The sequence below is a fragment of the Canis aureus genome, chromosome 5 (assembly GCF_053574225.1).
Source record: "Canis aureus isolate CA01 chromosome 5, VMU_Caureus_v.1.0, whole genome shotgun sequence".
Taxonomy (NCBI): domain Eukaryota; kingdom Metazoa; phylum Chordata; class Mammalia; order Carnivora; family Canidae; genus Canis; species Canis aureus.
The window spans coordinates 25,778,477-25,794,696 of NC_135615.1; the positions used below are offsets into that span (position 1 = coordinate 25,778,477).

The 16,220-nt window shown below is 49.2% G+C and overlaps 1 protein-coding gene across 16 annotated transcripts in view; it reads right to left on the minus strand.

Moving 5' to 3' along the window:
- Nucleotides 1–16,220, minus strand: part of CELF2 (CUGBP Elav-like family member 2) — an 814,981-nt gene that overhangs the window by 80,437 nt on the left and 718,324 nt on the right. For all 16 annotated transcript variants that reach the window (XM_077897256.1, XM_077897248.1, XM_077897253.1 and 13 more), the window contains one exon: nucleotides 2,279–2,327. In XM_077897256.1, the coding sequence (XP_077753382.1) occupies nucleotides 2,279–2,327 (49 nt within the window). The remainder of the gene's footprint in view (nucleotides 1–2,278; nucleotides 2,328–16,220) is intronic.

Consider the following 16,220-nt stretch of genomic DNA (forward strand, 5'->3'; position numbering starts at 1 on the left):
TTCTTCTCTTAGTAAAACAGTGTCTAATCCCACGTGGCTTCTGAGATCGTGCAAAAACTGGGTTTGCTGATGGCAGTTCTGCTCTGGTGCTGTGGTTCTAGAACCAGAGCAAACAGAACCCTCAGTGTCCAGAGCTGACACCGGAAGCAAGGGCGACCAACCACCGGAGACCTCCAGGCTGCTAGCCCAAGGAACAGGGTCTCCGAGTCAGGTTTTGTGTCTGCACAGCAGCAAATGCTAGGGAAGAAACCCTGTCATAGTCCAACTCCTTGGGTATTTCAGGTCAAACATTTCCGGCTGAGTTCCCTAATTCATCATGTTTTTATAGCGCTGACCCAAAGTTCAGAAATAAACTGTCCTTCACGGCCCTTGTCCTGACACAGTTTAGAGATTCAAGAGTCTAAAGGATAGGGACCATCTCCTAGCGGCCAGAAGCTCCCACATGACCTTCACAGGCAGGGTTCATCCCTCAAATACAGCATTTCTCTCTCCTCTGGGAAACAGAACAGACCCTAAACGTGTACTTCTGGAGCAGAGAGGCTCCGGAAACAGCACGGGCACCTGGCCTTCTGTGTTAGACACTCTCCACGCAGATTCAGAGCCGTAGGAGGCCAGAGAAACATCTGGGAGGTGACACTACCCCACATATCATAGAAGTGGTGCTTTCTTGTTTGCAAAGCGTTGTTGGGAGTATTTTTTTTTAAATTTTTTTTATTGGAGTTCAATTTGCTAACATTTAGCATAACATCCAGTGCTCATCCCGCCAAGTGCCCCCCTCAGTGCCCATCACCCAGTCACCCCAATCCCCCGCCCACCTCCCTTTTCACTACCCCTTGTTTGTTTCCCAGAGTTAGGTGTCTCTCATGTTGTGTCTCCTTCTCTGATATTTTCACTCATTTTCTCTCCTTTCCCCTTTGTTCCCTTTCACTAGTTTTTATATTCTGTTGGGAGTATCTTAACATGTGTCTAAAAAAGAAAAAAAAAAAGCCAGTGTATGCGAGGTAGTGACCGTCATTCCCATTTCATGAACAAGGAGATCCAAGTTTGGGGTTTAAGCGACGATTAGACTGAACATCGGTAAATTCTGGGGGGTCAGGGCACTTCCTGTAGTCCTTTTCCTTGTTCTGCTTCAGATTCAGTGCTGATAACGCTAAGTCATCACAGAGTAGCTGCTTTTAGAATAAAGGGGTGGAAGTGACCTGAGGTCCTGCGGGAAAAGCTGGGTGCCAGGTGTGCAGCAGGTAGTGTGGGACGAAGGGGACAGACTCTCAGGCTGGGCCGGGGGTCGGGGGGTGACCAAGCACCCAAATCTACTCCCTGACAGGACACATCGGATGCTGGTGACACCATGCCATGACTTGGAATGGTCCTCAAACCTTCCTCGTCCGTGAAGAAGCCAGAAAGTGGGATGCACCACAATTAGCAAAAAATACCTCGCGGAGAGATTGAGACCCCAATCATAATTTACATTTGCAGATACTCAGATCTCCGAGTGCATGGCTTCTGCCCTGATTACTAATTAATGATGTGCAGACCTGCCTGTGGGAGCAAACACTGTTGATTATGTCAGTCTTGGGGGACGGAGACGCGCCGAGGTCTGGGAAGGTAGCGGATCCCCTTTAACATACATTTTGGCGAATTCAAAGAACAAAAAGGGGACAGAAGGCGGGCGTAGATGGAGGCAGAAACTTAGGAGAGAAACGTGGCTGTCGGCCCTGCCGGGGTGGGAAAGGTAAATCTCAATTATTTTACAGACCTCATCACATGCATATTTTAGTACCGAGCGTCCCTTTATTTAATCGGTCCACTGAATTCTGAATGAATTTGGATGCAAATGCATGGGTAGGACTCCAAGAAGGGGTCCGCAGAGGAACCCACCAAAGGAGGAGGGAAGACAGCAGGATTCCAAGCGGGCGAGCCCTTTCCCGCTCTGCACCCCGCGAGGACCTTCCTCCCCATCAGGGGCCCTGGGCTGCTCTGCGTGATGAGACCCACAAGAGACAAAGGCCACAGAGTCACCGCACAGAGCAGGCCCCGAACAGAGGGCCACGGAGAACCATCTCTTGTCTTCCCAGATCTTTACAGCAGAGGCATACGAGGCGGGAGAGCGAATTCCATGTTTCTCCAGCTGAGCCAGCTGCGGGGCGAGATCCCTGGAGCAGCTCCCCCCACTTTCCCAGGGCAGGAGCATGGTGGGGGAGGGCTCCTCCCTCCCCCATCTGACCTCTTCATCGAAAGAAACAGACAGTATGACACGAGACAGTTGGTCACCACCTACCGTTTGACTTTTCACTATCTGCAGGTTTCATCTGAATGGGATGATGCATCTAAAAATACAAAAGTGAGAAAGTAAAGGCAGATTGAACAACTGAACGGTCTCAGAAACCCCACGCGGTTACACTTGAGTACTCATACTCTTGTGAGGACCCCTCCCCGTGAAAATGCCAGCCTGCGGTGACGTCCAGGAATAGGATCCTTTGGAGTCGCTGGGCCTTGAGGCCCAGGACGGGGCTTTGCAGTCAGACCCGCATTTGAACCTGCTTCTGCCGCTCGGGATGGTCTGTGCCCGTATCTCGTAGGCGATTCTGGCTCTGCTGTTCATCATCGCCATGTGATCCTGAGTGTCCTAACTTCTCTGAGCCTCAGTTTCTTTATCTGTGCAACCGAGGTAACACCTGCCCAGCAGGAACGAAAGGAGTCGAGGATGCAAAGGGTCAGGGGTGGGGGGCACGGGGCAGTGCTGAGAAAGATGAGCTACTGTGCTTGTGCAGTGTTGCAAATTTAAATGCAGATTGTCTTTGGGTTTTTTCCTGGCCATGCTGTCTGCCGCGGGGATTTTTTTCTTAGATCTCATGGTTATGAGTAATTTGAAGGTCTAGCAGTTGATTGATTTAGGCGCGCTTATGTAATTTTTCTTAAATACAAAGTACGGCATGGGAACGCGGGGCTTAAGGAATAGACGAGCAAGGGCGGGAGGCACGGAGGCACGGATCTCACGATCATGCTTGCTCGGCAGCTGTGCAGGCACAGCAGGAACCTGAGACACGGTGGTGCCAGGGTCCCGGACCTCCGTGCACCTGGGTGCCCTGTGGCTCTTCACACCGTGCCCATCTCACCGCTGCGCGCCATCCAGAGTTTACTCCGAGTGCAGACCGCCACCACCATTTCCAATTAAAATAAATTCCTCCAACCACTTTCAAAGGTCCTCTTGCTTCATATTTCATCCTACCCCAAGGAACCTCAGAGCCACAGTGTAGATGGAATCACTGGCCGTGCAAATGCTTTTTATTAAAATGGGTCCCGTTCTCTCTGAACCCTTAATTCCCCCAGTGGACTGCCATCACTTGCAAGCCACAGCTCTGGGTTTTATCCAATTTAAAGGGAAGGGGAATGGTACTTGGCTCTGGCACTTAAATGATGGGAAATTATCATCGGGCCGTCGGGGCCATGTGTAGCTAATGCCTGCCAGGGTCTTCAAAACACAAGGGGAACAGGAAAGAGGGAGGACTATCAGGGGACGAGAGGCTAAATAATTCAGGGCTGCTTCGTTGATTCTGAAAGGCAAGATGCTCTTATGCATAGAACATAGGCCTTGACATGTGGGGTCTAATCGGAGTCCCACTCCATTAACATATTCAATTTGTGGAGGAGAGACTAGAATGAGAATGGAATGTTCAGGGGTCAGTTAAGTAGACCAGTCTTTTCAGAAAAGACTGGAATTTATTCCTAAAAAGCAGACAGAAGCAAAGTGTTGAAAGGCCTGGTTTGGGCTAAGCAATGTGGGCTCTATCCTACAGCCAATGCTTGGGGAAGACAGGCTGGGGCCTTGCGTGGCCATCCTTCTAGCATGCCTTTATCTACCCGTTCAGCAAAGATGTGTCAAGTATCCACTGTGTCCCAGGCTCAAGGCCAAAGGGAGAAGTTCGGACCCTTTGGGTGCTCACTGTGGATGGGGTGGAGACCGATTGGTAGACAGCCCCTGGAGCAACATGGTAAGTGCTGTGGTAGACGGAAGAGCAAGGCAATGTTGGAGCACATGGGGGCAGGCACTTCATCCTGCTTGGGGAGGACAGGGAAGGCTTCTTAGCAGAGGGGATGTGTGACTTGAGTCCTAAAGGCCAAGTTTGGACTTGTTGGCAGAAGAGGGGGGGAAATGGCATCCGAAACCAGCAGGATATTCCACACGAGGCACAGTGGTGAGAAAAAGCATACTTCTTCCTAGCAAGGAGGCCAATATGCGTGTGGGGAAAGGCAGGAGAAGGAGGTGCAAAGGCAGTCGGCACCCTGGGCTCAGAGGATCCTGCGTCCTAAGGAACTGAAATTGTGTCTCAAAGTCAAGTGAGGCATAGAAGATTCAAGTAGCCAGGGCCACAAGATCAAATCTGGAAATCTAGAAAAGTCCTTTCTGGCTATGATGTGATGGACAGATTACAGAAGAGAGATATCGGTGGGGAGACAGCTAAGAGGCTGCCGCAAACACCCGAGTGAAACTGATGAAGGTCTAAACCTCAGAGGCCACTGGCTAGTTGTGGGGGTGAGGGGGAGAGAGAAGCATCATGGGAGCCTGGCCCAAATAGGGGAAACACAAGAAGATGGTTTTGTGGGAGACTGATTAATGCAGATCTGGACACGCCACGCTTGATGTGACTGGGGCTGGAGAGAAGTTGAGGGTGTGCATGTCAGGCTGTAGCGATGGCCCCGGGGTGGGGGTCAGTGGGAGCCGCAGGCACGCACACAACTGTCCAGGAGGGAACGTAAAGTGAAAAGAGCCAAGAGCCAAGGCATGTCAAGAGAACCACAGAGAATATCAGGAAAGAGGAACCTAAGCGGGACGGGGCATGGGGCAGTCAGAGGAGCAGGAGCAGAACAAATGGTCCCATGAGAGCCTGTGGGAGAGCTTTCAGAGGAAGGTGGTGGTGAGAGCAAGCGCTGCTAGCTGCTACGATGAAAACGCCCAAGGATCCTTTGGTGATAATAAGATATTTTCCTGGGAATTGATCGAAACCAGTTTCTGTAGGGATGGCGGGGCCAGAATGCCCAATGGTAGGAAGTGGGGAATAACAGGAAGAAAGCAGCAGGGGACATGAGACATGGACATGATTATCTCAAGAAGATTCGCTGCCAAAGGCGGGGCTGGGAATACAAAAAGCTCAGTGGAGTCTTGGGCAGAGGATGAGGAGGGGGAGTCTTTCTTTGCCAGAAAGCAAAGACGTACAGGTGAAAGTGCTGAAAAGACTCCGATGAGAGTCACAGGTTAAGGCAAGGAGAGAGGAGGGGAGTGTGCTTACACTAAGTCCAGGACACAAAAATGAAGGAAGAGGACTCCTGCCCTCAGCGAGCCTACAATCCATCATGGTGATTGACGTGCACAAATACACAGAAGGAATGGTGGCCAACATCAGAAAAGGGGCCCAGACAGAGTGCTGTGGGCATTCAGATGGCCCTCTGACGTGCTCGGAGGTCTGAGGCAGGAGCTCTGGGAGCTGTAATTCTGTAAGAACAGGAGTCGTTCTACTCTAAAGCTGTAAAGGGCCCAGGGAGCATTGGGGCCGATGCTCTTTATAGGTCTGAAGGGAACAGTGACTTCACTAAGGACACACACAGCTGGCTAACGACAGAGCTGGGATTAAAAAAAACTAAGCTCTTCCCTTAATCCAGGGCTGATTCCGCCCCCAGATCACAGTGCTTCTCTACTAAATGCCCACTATGGGACTTGGACACACGAGCCTACGATGAAGGACTGCAGGCCTCACCCACTGAAGGCGCTGCTACACCCCATCAGGTGGAAGCCACCTCTCTCCTCTGACCTCCTCCAGCACTTCATCTACTCTAAGACTTGACTCTTGGTTTTCTTGCAGCTGCCGAGACACTCAGCTCCACCGAGAGAGAGAGAGAGAGAGAGAGAGAGAGAGAGAGAGAGAGAGAAAGTCAACTTCATGTAGTTGGATGGTCAGAGCATGGTGAATTCTGAACGGACGGTCACCTTCCTTCAGGAATGTTCGGAAGACTACTTAGATCATGTGCGTGACCTTCCTGCAGAGAGGTGTTCTGTTAGTACTGGATGGAGAATGGTTCATTATCATGAAAAGTTCATTTCAGGTACAAATTTACAGAATATAGGCATCAAGGAAGACAAACCAAAAAAAAAAAAAAAATGGTTTGGAGGAGTTGTTCTTGCGATGTTGTTTCGCTTCCTCAAAATCTCACGATTCCGAAGAAGCTTGGGAGATTTGTTGAGGGGAGCAGGAAAGTGACGGGAAAGGAAGTGGCATTCTAGTGGAAGGTTTCAAGGTGTAAGAAAGGGATTCCTTCCCTAGACCAGGAAGTGGTTTCAAAGACTTGGCTCAGGATGACTAGCACGACACATTCATTCACTTATTGCTTGGTTTGCCAGACACCTTGTCAGTCAGATGCTGGGAACACACGGATGGAGGAGTCTGGTCCCGATGGAGCTTGTAATGTAGCGAGGGCGGCGGACACACGAGTGGCACGTGTGCGATGAGACATGCAGCGTGGGAACCCAGAGATGATAGGTGCAGACAAAGGGAGGGCAAGTCGGAGGTGGTGTCTGAGCCCGAGCGGTGTTGGAGGTCAATCTGGAAGGGGTCCTAACAACCCCCAGGACCTGACTGAAGGATGTTTCAAAGTAGACACCACCTTCGAAGGCACGGAATAAGAGAAAATTGGCCGCAGTGCTACAAAAGAATGACATGACAACCTTCTAACTCAAACTAGGAAGCAACAGAAGTCACTAGAGAGGGTCATTCACCAAATACGAAATACCTAAAAGCACAACGAGGCTACTAGGGAGGGAAACGCTCGGGGAATGGAGAGTTTCAAGTAAGATGAAATCAATGCAAGTCAACTGAAGCTTGAATTAAAGCTTAGAACCAGACTGGCGGCCAGCAACCACGTCCTCACCTCGTGCTCAAGAGCCAAAGGTGAAACCCAGGGTGTCCGAGCTGCTGCTTCTCTGGACCGAGGGGTCTCCTAAGGGACACACGCCACTTAAGCATCTGCATCTCTAGAAGCATGCAAGGTGGGCCGTGTCTGGAAAAATCATTAGGAATCTGCATCTCTAGAAGCATGCAAGGTGGGCCGTGTCTGGAAAAATCTTCAGGGGTCTGTACCGTCATGATCTGTCTATGCTGCTGGAGGAGTCTAGGGATTTTTATCAACACCAGTCTGTGACATCCACGGGGCGGTTTGCCCGAGGCCGGATGGAACAGGAGTAGCGAGTCTATGACTCGCGGTCGAGTCAGCTGCCCTCGGAGCAAACCTACACAACGGGGCTCCCTGTTGGCAGAGTGCTTGTCCTGGGGAAATGCTAAGATCAATCGTTTTGGAAAATGGATCCTGTTCGTGGCAGTAAATTTGACTTAACCTATTTCATCAAGTTTGCATTCCTATGAAGAAAAGGCTTCTACGTCTATTTCCTTGAAGATCTCTTTGCACATGAATTTTTCATTCTATTGTAGAACAACATTTTGCCTCAAGTTACGCATTAAGGTACTATTTAACTTCTTGGTCTCTAGCCCTGTTTAAAAACAGATGAAATAAAAAAAAAACAAAACAAAAAAACAGATGAAATCTAACAAAAGGGGAAATTTTAAGAGCTCCTTCCCTCCTGGTAGGGGAAGGCCGGGGGGAGCGGGCGGGGAGAACCGACTGGAGCCAAGCACGCTCCTTAGAAATTGGTTAATTTTGGTCATATCTGTGTATTAAGCATTCCATCCCATGGACAGAAGGTGGGAACTCCCAGGAGAAGGGGACGGTTACTGTGGTTCGCTGAGGTCATCTCTTGGGGGACCTGATCACACTTGCAGTGAGCCGGAGCTTTTTGAGGTTAAGGGCTGAGTCTTGCACCAGACCTGTGTGTGGCATCCACGAGGACATGTAGACTGCCCCTCGTGGCATGGGCACAGCTGCCACCACACACCTCCACTCTCAGGGGAGGCCATAAGTTGGCACCGGGCCATGCCAGCCTTCCAGGACAAAGCTCCCCCCACTTTATCCCACCTCCTAACGTGTCAGGGGCACCTGGCTCTCCCTCCTCTTGTCCCCCCATATATAGACGGGGCCCCAGAACTGGGCTTTGCAACCCTTGCTCTCCAGATGGCAGATCTCTTGACAGGATCAGAGATCACCGTTCCTCACTCCTGAACGCGGTGACCCTGGATTTGTCACAGCAGCACCCAGCTGTGGCTCGGGAAGAGGGAACATGGGGGCAAAGCCCAGGGAGCTGTTCTAACTCTGGCAGCAGCCGTCACCACCCACACCTGGGTCCCATCACGTCCCGGTGACAGGTGGGCTGGGCCACCTGCCCCAGCACTCACAGGCCGCGCTCCCTCGAGTGCCCACTATAGCTGGAGTCGGTCGTGACCCCGCAGACCCCGGGGCCTGCGACAGGTAAGGGGAGCCTCTGAGTTCCAGCAGCCGGTTAACACAGGCTGGGGCTTGCGGGAGGCCCGGGGGCGCCGCCCAGAGGACAAACCCGTGGTGAAACTCGTTGAACCCCAGCCGGCTCCGATTGAGGAGTTAACCACCTTTAACACGAGATTCAATAAAACATGCCATTTTTAACCTGAAGTGGGTTTTTACAGAGTCACTCTTCTGCATCTCATTACTAAACCTGTCCTGACCCCTGAGGGAGCAGCTGTGATGGTACATATTATAAGCTCAGGGCCCATAAAATATTTAAAGGATGGAAGAGAGGGGGCGGGGGGAGGCGGGGGAGACGTGACTTCCCACCACACGAGAGCCGGGCCCCAAGTGAGAGAATGACAGGGCTCTGGCCCTCTGAGACAAACGACAACTTTTCCTTCCCCCCCCCCCCCCCCCCCCCCCCCCCCGTGGCGGTGCAATTGGGCTCGTGCAGAACCCCTCCTGCCTGGCCGCACCGGCCACCGCGGACACCCCAGGCACCAGCACGTCCTGCCCTTTTTCTCACCAAGGTTTTATATATGGCAAAAATAAGTTTTTTTAAAGATTTTATTTATTTATTCATGAGAGAGAGAGAGAGAGAGAGAGGCAGAGACACAGGCAGAGGGAGAAGCAGGCTCCATGCAGGGAGCCCAATGCGGGACTCGATCCCAGGACTCCAGGATCAGCCCCTGAGCCAAAGGCAGGTGCTCAACCGCTGAGCCACCCAGGTGCCTGCAGAAAGAAGTCTCAAAAGATTTCCCTCCCACTGGAGGCGTGCCCTGCCCGCAGCTGAAAGGCTGTGTGAATGGTCATGGGGCCCTGTTCCAGGAAGGCACCCCAAAGCTATGTAGGCTGGCCTGTCTCTCCATGTAGGTACGTGGGGCGTTTTTGGTCACAGTTCTACTATGCTCCACGCAAGGGAGGGTACAGAGAAACAAAGGTAGCTTCTGGAAAGTTGACTGACCCTTACTAAGGACTTCAGTATGGTCAACTTGCTAAGATACCTTCAGCAGAATGGCACCTCTGCAAGAAACTGGAGGATGCAAATCATGTGTTGCATCAGCCACAACCAGCCCATAGCTACCCCTGGTCAGTGAAGTGGAGAATTCAGACAATTTTTGCGAGGTGTGTGTGTGTGTGTGTGTGTGTGTGTGTGTGTGTAAAACAGAGGAAGCCTTTCCTTCTCATTTTTTTCTGTGCCAAACATTGCTGTAGGCTCTTTGTGTGTCTTAACTGTTCCAACAAGCCCAAGACAGGTATATATAGTGAGCCAAGGAGGGTTGGAGAGGGAGGTGGGGATACGCAACCTGGTCAAGCCAGACAGCAGGTCAGTAGTGGAGCAGGGATTCACACTCAGGTCTGTCCCGGCCTGGAGCTTACGTCCCCGACCACTCCTCCACCCTGCCCCTAAGCATATGTCCACAGAGTTGTGCTGCAAGTGAATTTGGGGTTTCTAGGAACCAATAAAATTGCCATGATTTCCCCCTTCCATAGTAAACCCAGAGATTGTCTAATTTTCTTCCCTTTTAGAATCATATACGAGTGTACCCAGATGTGTATCAGTGTGTATTACACATGCACGTAAAAAACATTTTAAGTTAGCCTCAGAACAAGAAATACTGTATTTTCTACAAAAAAAAAAAAAAAAAAAAAAGGCAAAAGGAAAGAAAACTCAAAAGGTTGCAATGATGGAAAGGAAAAAACCCATGGCCTTATCGCCATGTCGGGAAAGTACTGCCTCAGCGAATGTGCCATTTGGTGGTGAAGGAGCTGTTCTGTCCTAATCCAGAGGTTCAGGGCTGATTCTTCCAAAATCCCTTCATCAGGTCCTTCTACACAACACACACAGTGGAATCGGACTCTGAGGTTTGTTTCATGGGCCAAGCTCTCTGAAATGTTCTCCGCCTACATCGATGAGAAGCGGACTGATGAAGAGCAAGACTGGCTCTCTCTTATTCTCAGAGAGGAAAATAATTTTGAGTCCCTGACATTACCTGGTCCTACGTTTTGTGGTTTCCTCCCAAACTGGGAGAACAAGGAAGGACACTAGAATCCATAAAAATCCATCAGTGTGGACCACTTATTGCTGGCTGAGCATCGTTCACACTAGGAAGCTGGCGCTGGAAACTGGAGAAAACCGAGCGCACAGCTGCCCTCTGAAGAGGGAATTTGTTGGCGGAAGCAGAGTGCACGGGATTCATCTATACTTTGGACCCCCGTGCAACTCCAAATTGCTTTTGTGCCATGCCACGAACGGAGTCAGCACAGTAGGTGCGGTTAACGTTCCACCAACATTTGCTAACCTAAATTTTTGCAAGAGTGATCCAAGCCCAGGAAATCACCATGGCTTTGAACAGGATGACAATAAAGAAACAGAAGTCACCTTTTCTCTTCCCACGGCAAATCACAACTGGGGGAGAAGACTCCGAGTGGAAAGAATTATTTCTTCCTGATAGTCACTGACTGATACACATGAAGCGCCACCAGCACGGAGAGCGTCGGCGCTGACTGAAGTCATCTGAACTATCATTAGGATTTTACCCAGCATCAAAATCTGGAGTGTGGGGGGGAGCGGAAAAGAAAGGTCCCCTCAAAACCCAAGATAGCGTAACTGGAAGGAACGGCTTTTCTGGCTCACCTGGCAGGAATGCAGCTAGTTTCATTCCACCCCCAAATCCAGGAGAAAAAAACCTAGAAAACCCAAATGGTATCTCTGCTTTTGGTCTATCGGGCTACAGAGCAGCCTATTCAGCTATAATGATACGATCTATTTATTACATCTCTATTATAATCATGTGTGATAACAAGGGTGGGGGTGAGGGGGGGTAAAATAAACAGCACAACCGTTCAGTCCAGGGGGGAAATTTTTTTTTTTTAAATAAAATAAGTAAAATAAAATAAGGCGGGAAAATTAGATTACTCTGGGTGGAATTCTGTGAGGGAATTCGGAGTCTGTTATGGTGATTAAGTCATCATTTCTGACAGATGACTCTAATTGGCTGTCAAGTAACATTCCACAGCCCCATCTGTAACTCGGGTGTCCTCGTCACTCCGCCTGTGTTACCTTCTGTACGCGCAACACAGACACACAAGAGGAGGTACGGCCCGGCATTTATTACACTCATTAGCTGTGATTAGGCTCCGTGTTTTCATATCAAATAGTCACACAAGCTTCCATTTCGCTTTACTGACTCTTAAAATTACAAGAAAAATGAGTAGGCTCCAAGTAGGAGGCATGTGAATGAAACACAACTGTTACGACGAAGTGGGCGCCTATCGCTTTCAAGAGCCCGCTATTCAAGGAGAACGTCACTCCGGGCTTAGTTTGATGTTTCTGGGAACTACTAGAGTATATTACTTAGAAAGGTTAATCTATGTCTCTCTGTCACCCTCCAGTCAAATGTGGTACCTCATTAGCTGTTATTTCTGTAGAAGGGCACTGCTATTGTGTTTAGCAACATTATTGTGAGCAGAAAACCCTTTCTTTGATAACATTTCAGGCCTCCCCTCTCATCACTGCGTCTTTGGGATATAATAAGCAATTCATCCAAGTGATCGAGCTCCCAAATAAATCTGGAGCAAAGTAAGGCGTCACTAGTTAAAACTGTGACACTGCATCTTGCTTTGTCTCGAATCTTGAGATGTTTTAATGACAAAAAAATAAAACAAACAAACCCTGGAAGGCATAAAAGCATTCTGGAAACGAAGACAAACGGGCAGGCTCACTGTACGAGAAGGCTTGTAGGATCCCAGTGCTGCTGGGACAGGCCCCAAGTCCCGCAGAAGACCCTGCGAGGATTTGGTGTGACAGCTGGGAGACCACAATCACTCCTGATTAATGAGCCCGAATTGAGAGAAAGGTAATAATTTGCCCTTATTGCTACATGGGAAACATACAGATACCCTTTCTAATCGTGATCTCTCTTTTGATTGTGGAATTGTCTTCCAAAACCAATGATGGATGCTCCAAGAGTCATCCTTCCAGATGTTACCCAGATGCTAAATTAGACATGCTGCCTAATTGAGCCACGCAACACACACACGGAAATAATAATGCCTGGCCTGGCCATTAAGGAGTGGTTTAATGACCTGGGGAGTTCATTTATATTTCCAGCACTATGGCTCCACATGCCACAGACTTAGCATAACCTCCTGTGTGAAGACAAATGAGTCCGGTTTAAAAAGAAATTGTCCCCCCGACAGTAGGCTCTGCCTGTAATGGCCATCTTCGGGCTCTGCTCTCCCTCCGCCTTGGGCATAAGGAGACCCCGGCCTGCCAGGCTCATGGTGGCTCCTTCCCCAACACCAGCCGTTTTCAGACCCCGGTGAAGTGGGGTGAAGTGAGCTCCGTGTGCTGGTGTGTGGATCACAGGTGCCTCCCTCACTGGCCTTCACCCTGTGTGGGGACACCTGCCTGTGACCTGGCCCTTCGGTGCCAGGAGTCCTGGCCAGGCTGGGAGCTCGCCTCCTCCTGGGGGCTTGACCTGCTTCCTGGCCATCCCTGGTACCGTTTACTGGAATCCTCTCAACCCCCCCCCCCCCCACCCGTAGCCGCACCCCTGCAGGAAACACCCTTTGGATGGTGCAACCCGCTGGCCTGCGCTGGGGCTTGGGTCACCTGCTGGCGCCCGCGTGCTGGATGAGACGAGACGGCTACTGGGTCCGCTTCCCCGGGTCCTCCCCGGGCTGCTGCTCTGGCTTGGCCCCTCCATTTGCTGACTTTTCTTCCCTTTGGAATTCTCCATTTAGATCTCATTTCCCTTCAGTTTGTTTTCCTTCTTTTACTCCTTGCGATTGCCGTTGCTGCCACCTTGTTGTTCGCTCCCTCAGATTCCTGAAATGGCCCCCTCTCCACTCCGGGCCCTTGCCTTCCAAGCATCTCATACACCACTGCCTTTTTAATCTGCCTAAAACTCTGGTCTAGTAGTTTCTGTCTCTTGCCCAAAAACTTTCCATGATCTGCCAAATTAAATTCCAGCTCCTTGACCTTCCAAGCAACTCCATGCTTTGACCCCAAATTACCTTTTCAGGCTTGTTTCTCGCGATTGCTCAACATTTCTCTTCAACTCTCCTCAAAGTGGACAACTCCCTCTTACTGGAACCTTATCCATAGGCTCATCCCCAGAAAGGCATGGCAACCCTGCTCCGCCATAGAAAGAGCGTGTTCCCTTTGCCAACGTAACCGCTGTGTGTTTGTCACCTAGGAACACCTACCCATCTTGTGCAATTGCCATTTTGTAGATCATAGAGAGTTGAAAGGTGACAATTTCCTGGGCTGCAACTTTGTCTATTGCATAGCAACGAGACTGCATTATGTTCTTGTCAAGCCCCCAAAGTTTAATTCATGTAGGTGCCCTCCTTTGTAAGGTTCAGAGAAGCTTTCCAGTAATTCTTCTGCAATATTTACAAGCTGTGTGAGCTCAATTTAGTGTGAACTGGGTGACACAATGCAAAACCACTCCCTGCACCAACCGTGGGGTCTACGGGTGTTCTGCGTGCAGTGCCGAGCTCCGTTCGCCCACTCTCTGCGGCTTGAGCGCTGTTAAGATTAGCGATGTTTTATCCAGTAATCTCAGGCTCCCTTTCAACTTCAAGGCAAACTAAAGCCACCACAAGGATATCCTTCTATCAAGCAAATCTTTAAAACCTCGGGTTCAAAACTAACTTGGAAAACTTAAGCCAACTGTATCTTCTCTTGAACCTTCTGACAGGGTACCGGCGTCTCATCAAATCCACAGAAAAGCCCCACTGAATTTCGCATTCTACTGATCCTTCCCTAGCTTAGTGTCAGAGTCCTGAGTTGTTTGAGTTGCTCCGCCAGCCACGTTTATTAATTAGTGTCTAACATTTCCATCTCTGCAACTTGCAACCTCTCATAAAAAATGCATGGTTTGATTGGCTCAGGAATGACAACTCCATTTGCATCAGACAAATAAATGCCATACCTCACTCAGTGGCCTTTCTCCATCAGTTTATTTAGCTACCTCCCTGGCCTTTTGGATTCATACTAAGTGAATGGAAGCAGACAACTGGTGTAATATTGCTCTCTTAATCACGCTTAGGCAAAAATGATTAAGTTTTTTTTTTTTTAAACAAATGAGGCTGGTTTTTAAAGAATTATTCCCTACTAAAAATAGATGGCAAGTTTAAAAAAAATGCCTTAAGGGCTATTTCATATTAGCCATGTTTAAAATGCAAATCCATTAAACATCTGAGCAAGACATCTGATATTGTTTTTAGCAACTCTATTTATTCATCTCATCTTCCGCAGTAGGACTAAACTTTGGCTGGTATTTTGCCAAATGAAGATCTCCCCTCCAGTGTTGCTAATTCTTTATGAGTTCGAGTTTAATTCTACTGTCTCATTTTGATTTCTACCTTCTACTCTCATGTGTGAGATCGTTTACCAACTTTGGAAATTACTTGTTGGCAGCGCTCAGGGAAATTATGACGGTTCAATTGTTCTATAAATACCCTCACCCTGGAGCTCAGTCTTCTAAAGATCAGATTCTGGTTTAGGCCTTCAAGTATACGGCACTGTAACCAAAATTCAAATGGCAGGGGAAAGCTCAGAAAGGGGATCCGTTAAGAATACGGGACACATTTTATATGAAGGAAGCGAGGCAAGAAGCCTTTGTTGACAGCACTTGATCTGCAGTGGCTCATCTATTTTGATGGTTTCTTCTCTGAATGAGGTCTTGGAAAACTTGGGCTGCTTTATTTGTTCTGTGGTGGAAAGAACATCACAATTACAATCACAAGGTCTGGGTTGGAGTCTTGGCTTCGCCAACTCCAAGGACATACGGTCAGGCCACTTGACTTCCTGAAGCCTTGGTGAACTCCTATTTGGAGCAAGGATCATAATGGAAATCTCAATGCATTCCTACGATTGTGAGGATTGAATCAGATTATATAATCAGCTGTAGAGAAACCTAGGATTATAAAGAACTCTTGGGATTTTTTTGATGTTGAGAGAGTGTCAATGAATAAAAGCTATTCCTGAGAGTTTCTTCAAGGCACATTTTTTTTTTAAAGATTTTATTTATTTACTCATGAGAGACGCAGAGACAGAGAGAGGCAGAGACATAGGCAGAGGGAGAAGTAGGCTCCATGCAGGGAGCCTGACGTGGGACTCGATCCCGGTTCTCCAGGATCAGGCCCTGAGCTGAAGGTGGTGCTAAACCGCTGAGTCACCTGGGCTGCCCTCAAGGTACATTTGTTCAGTAGCATCTATGGTGTGAGGCTGGGCTCTGAGAATGTACTCTCTCCTTGAGGCATTTGGAGCTTAATACAGGAGAGATGGAGAGGTGAACAATGGGGCAGTGGTGGGGGGGATAACATTCAGCAGTGATGCTAAGGGATGAATCACATTATCTGCTACAGTGGATTACAAGGAAGGAATATTCGGTTCTACCTTTGTAGAAGTGAAACGACACTTATGTGGGATCCTGTGGCTGGAGTACAGTGCATGAACAAGAGTGTCACAGAAGCTGGAGAAAAAGTAAGGGACATAGTATGGAGGTCAGATCTCTCCCTTAAGGCTCAGTAGGTGTATCCATTTTTTCTGCCATAGACACAACACAACCATGTTCACACACTCCTGCAGCGTGCTGGGGGTAATGTGCAACCCCAGTGTCCTAATTCCACCCCATCCTCTCCCTCTCAAGGGAGCAGCTGGAAGATGAATGAGTATGGTCATTATAGGATAACTTTGCAAATCTCTTAATCCCCTCTGTGCTTCTACTAGCTGTGGTGACAACTATAGTCCCACCCGATGAAGAGGCCAGAATTCCAGA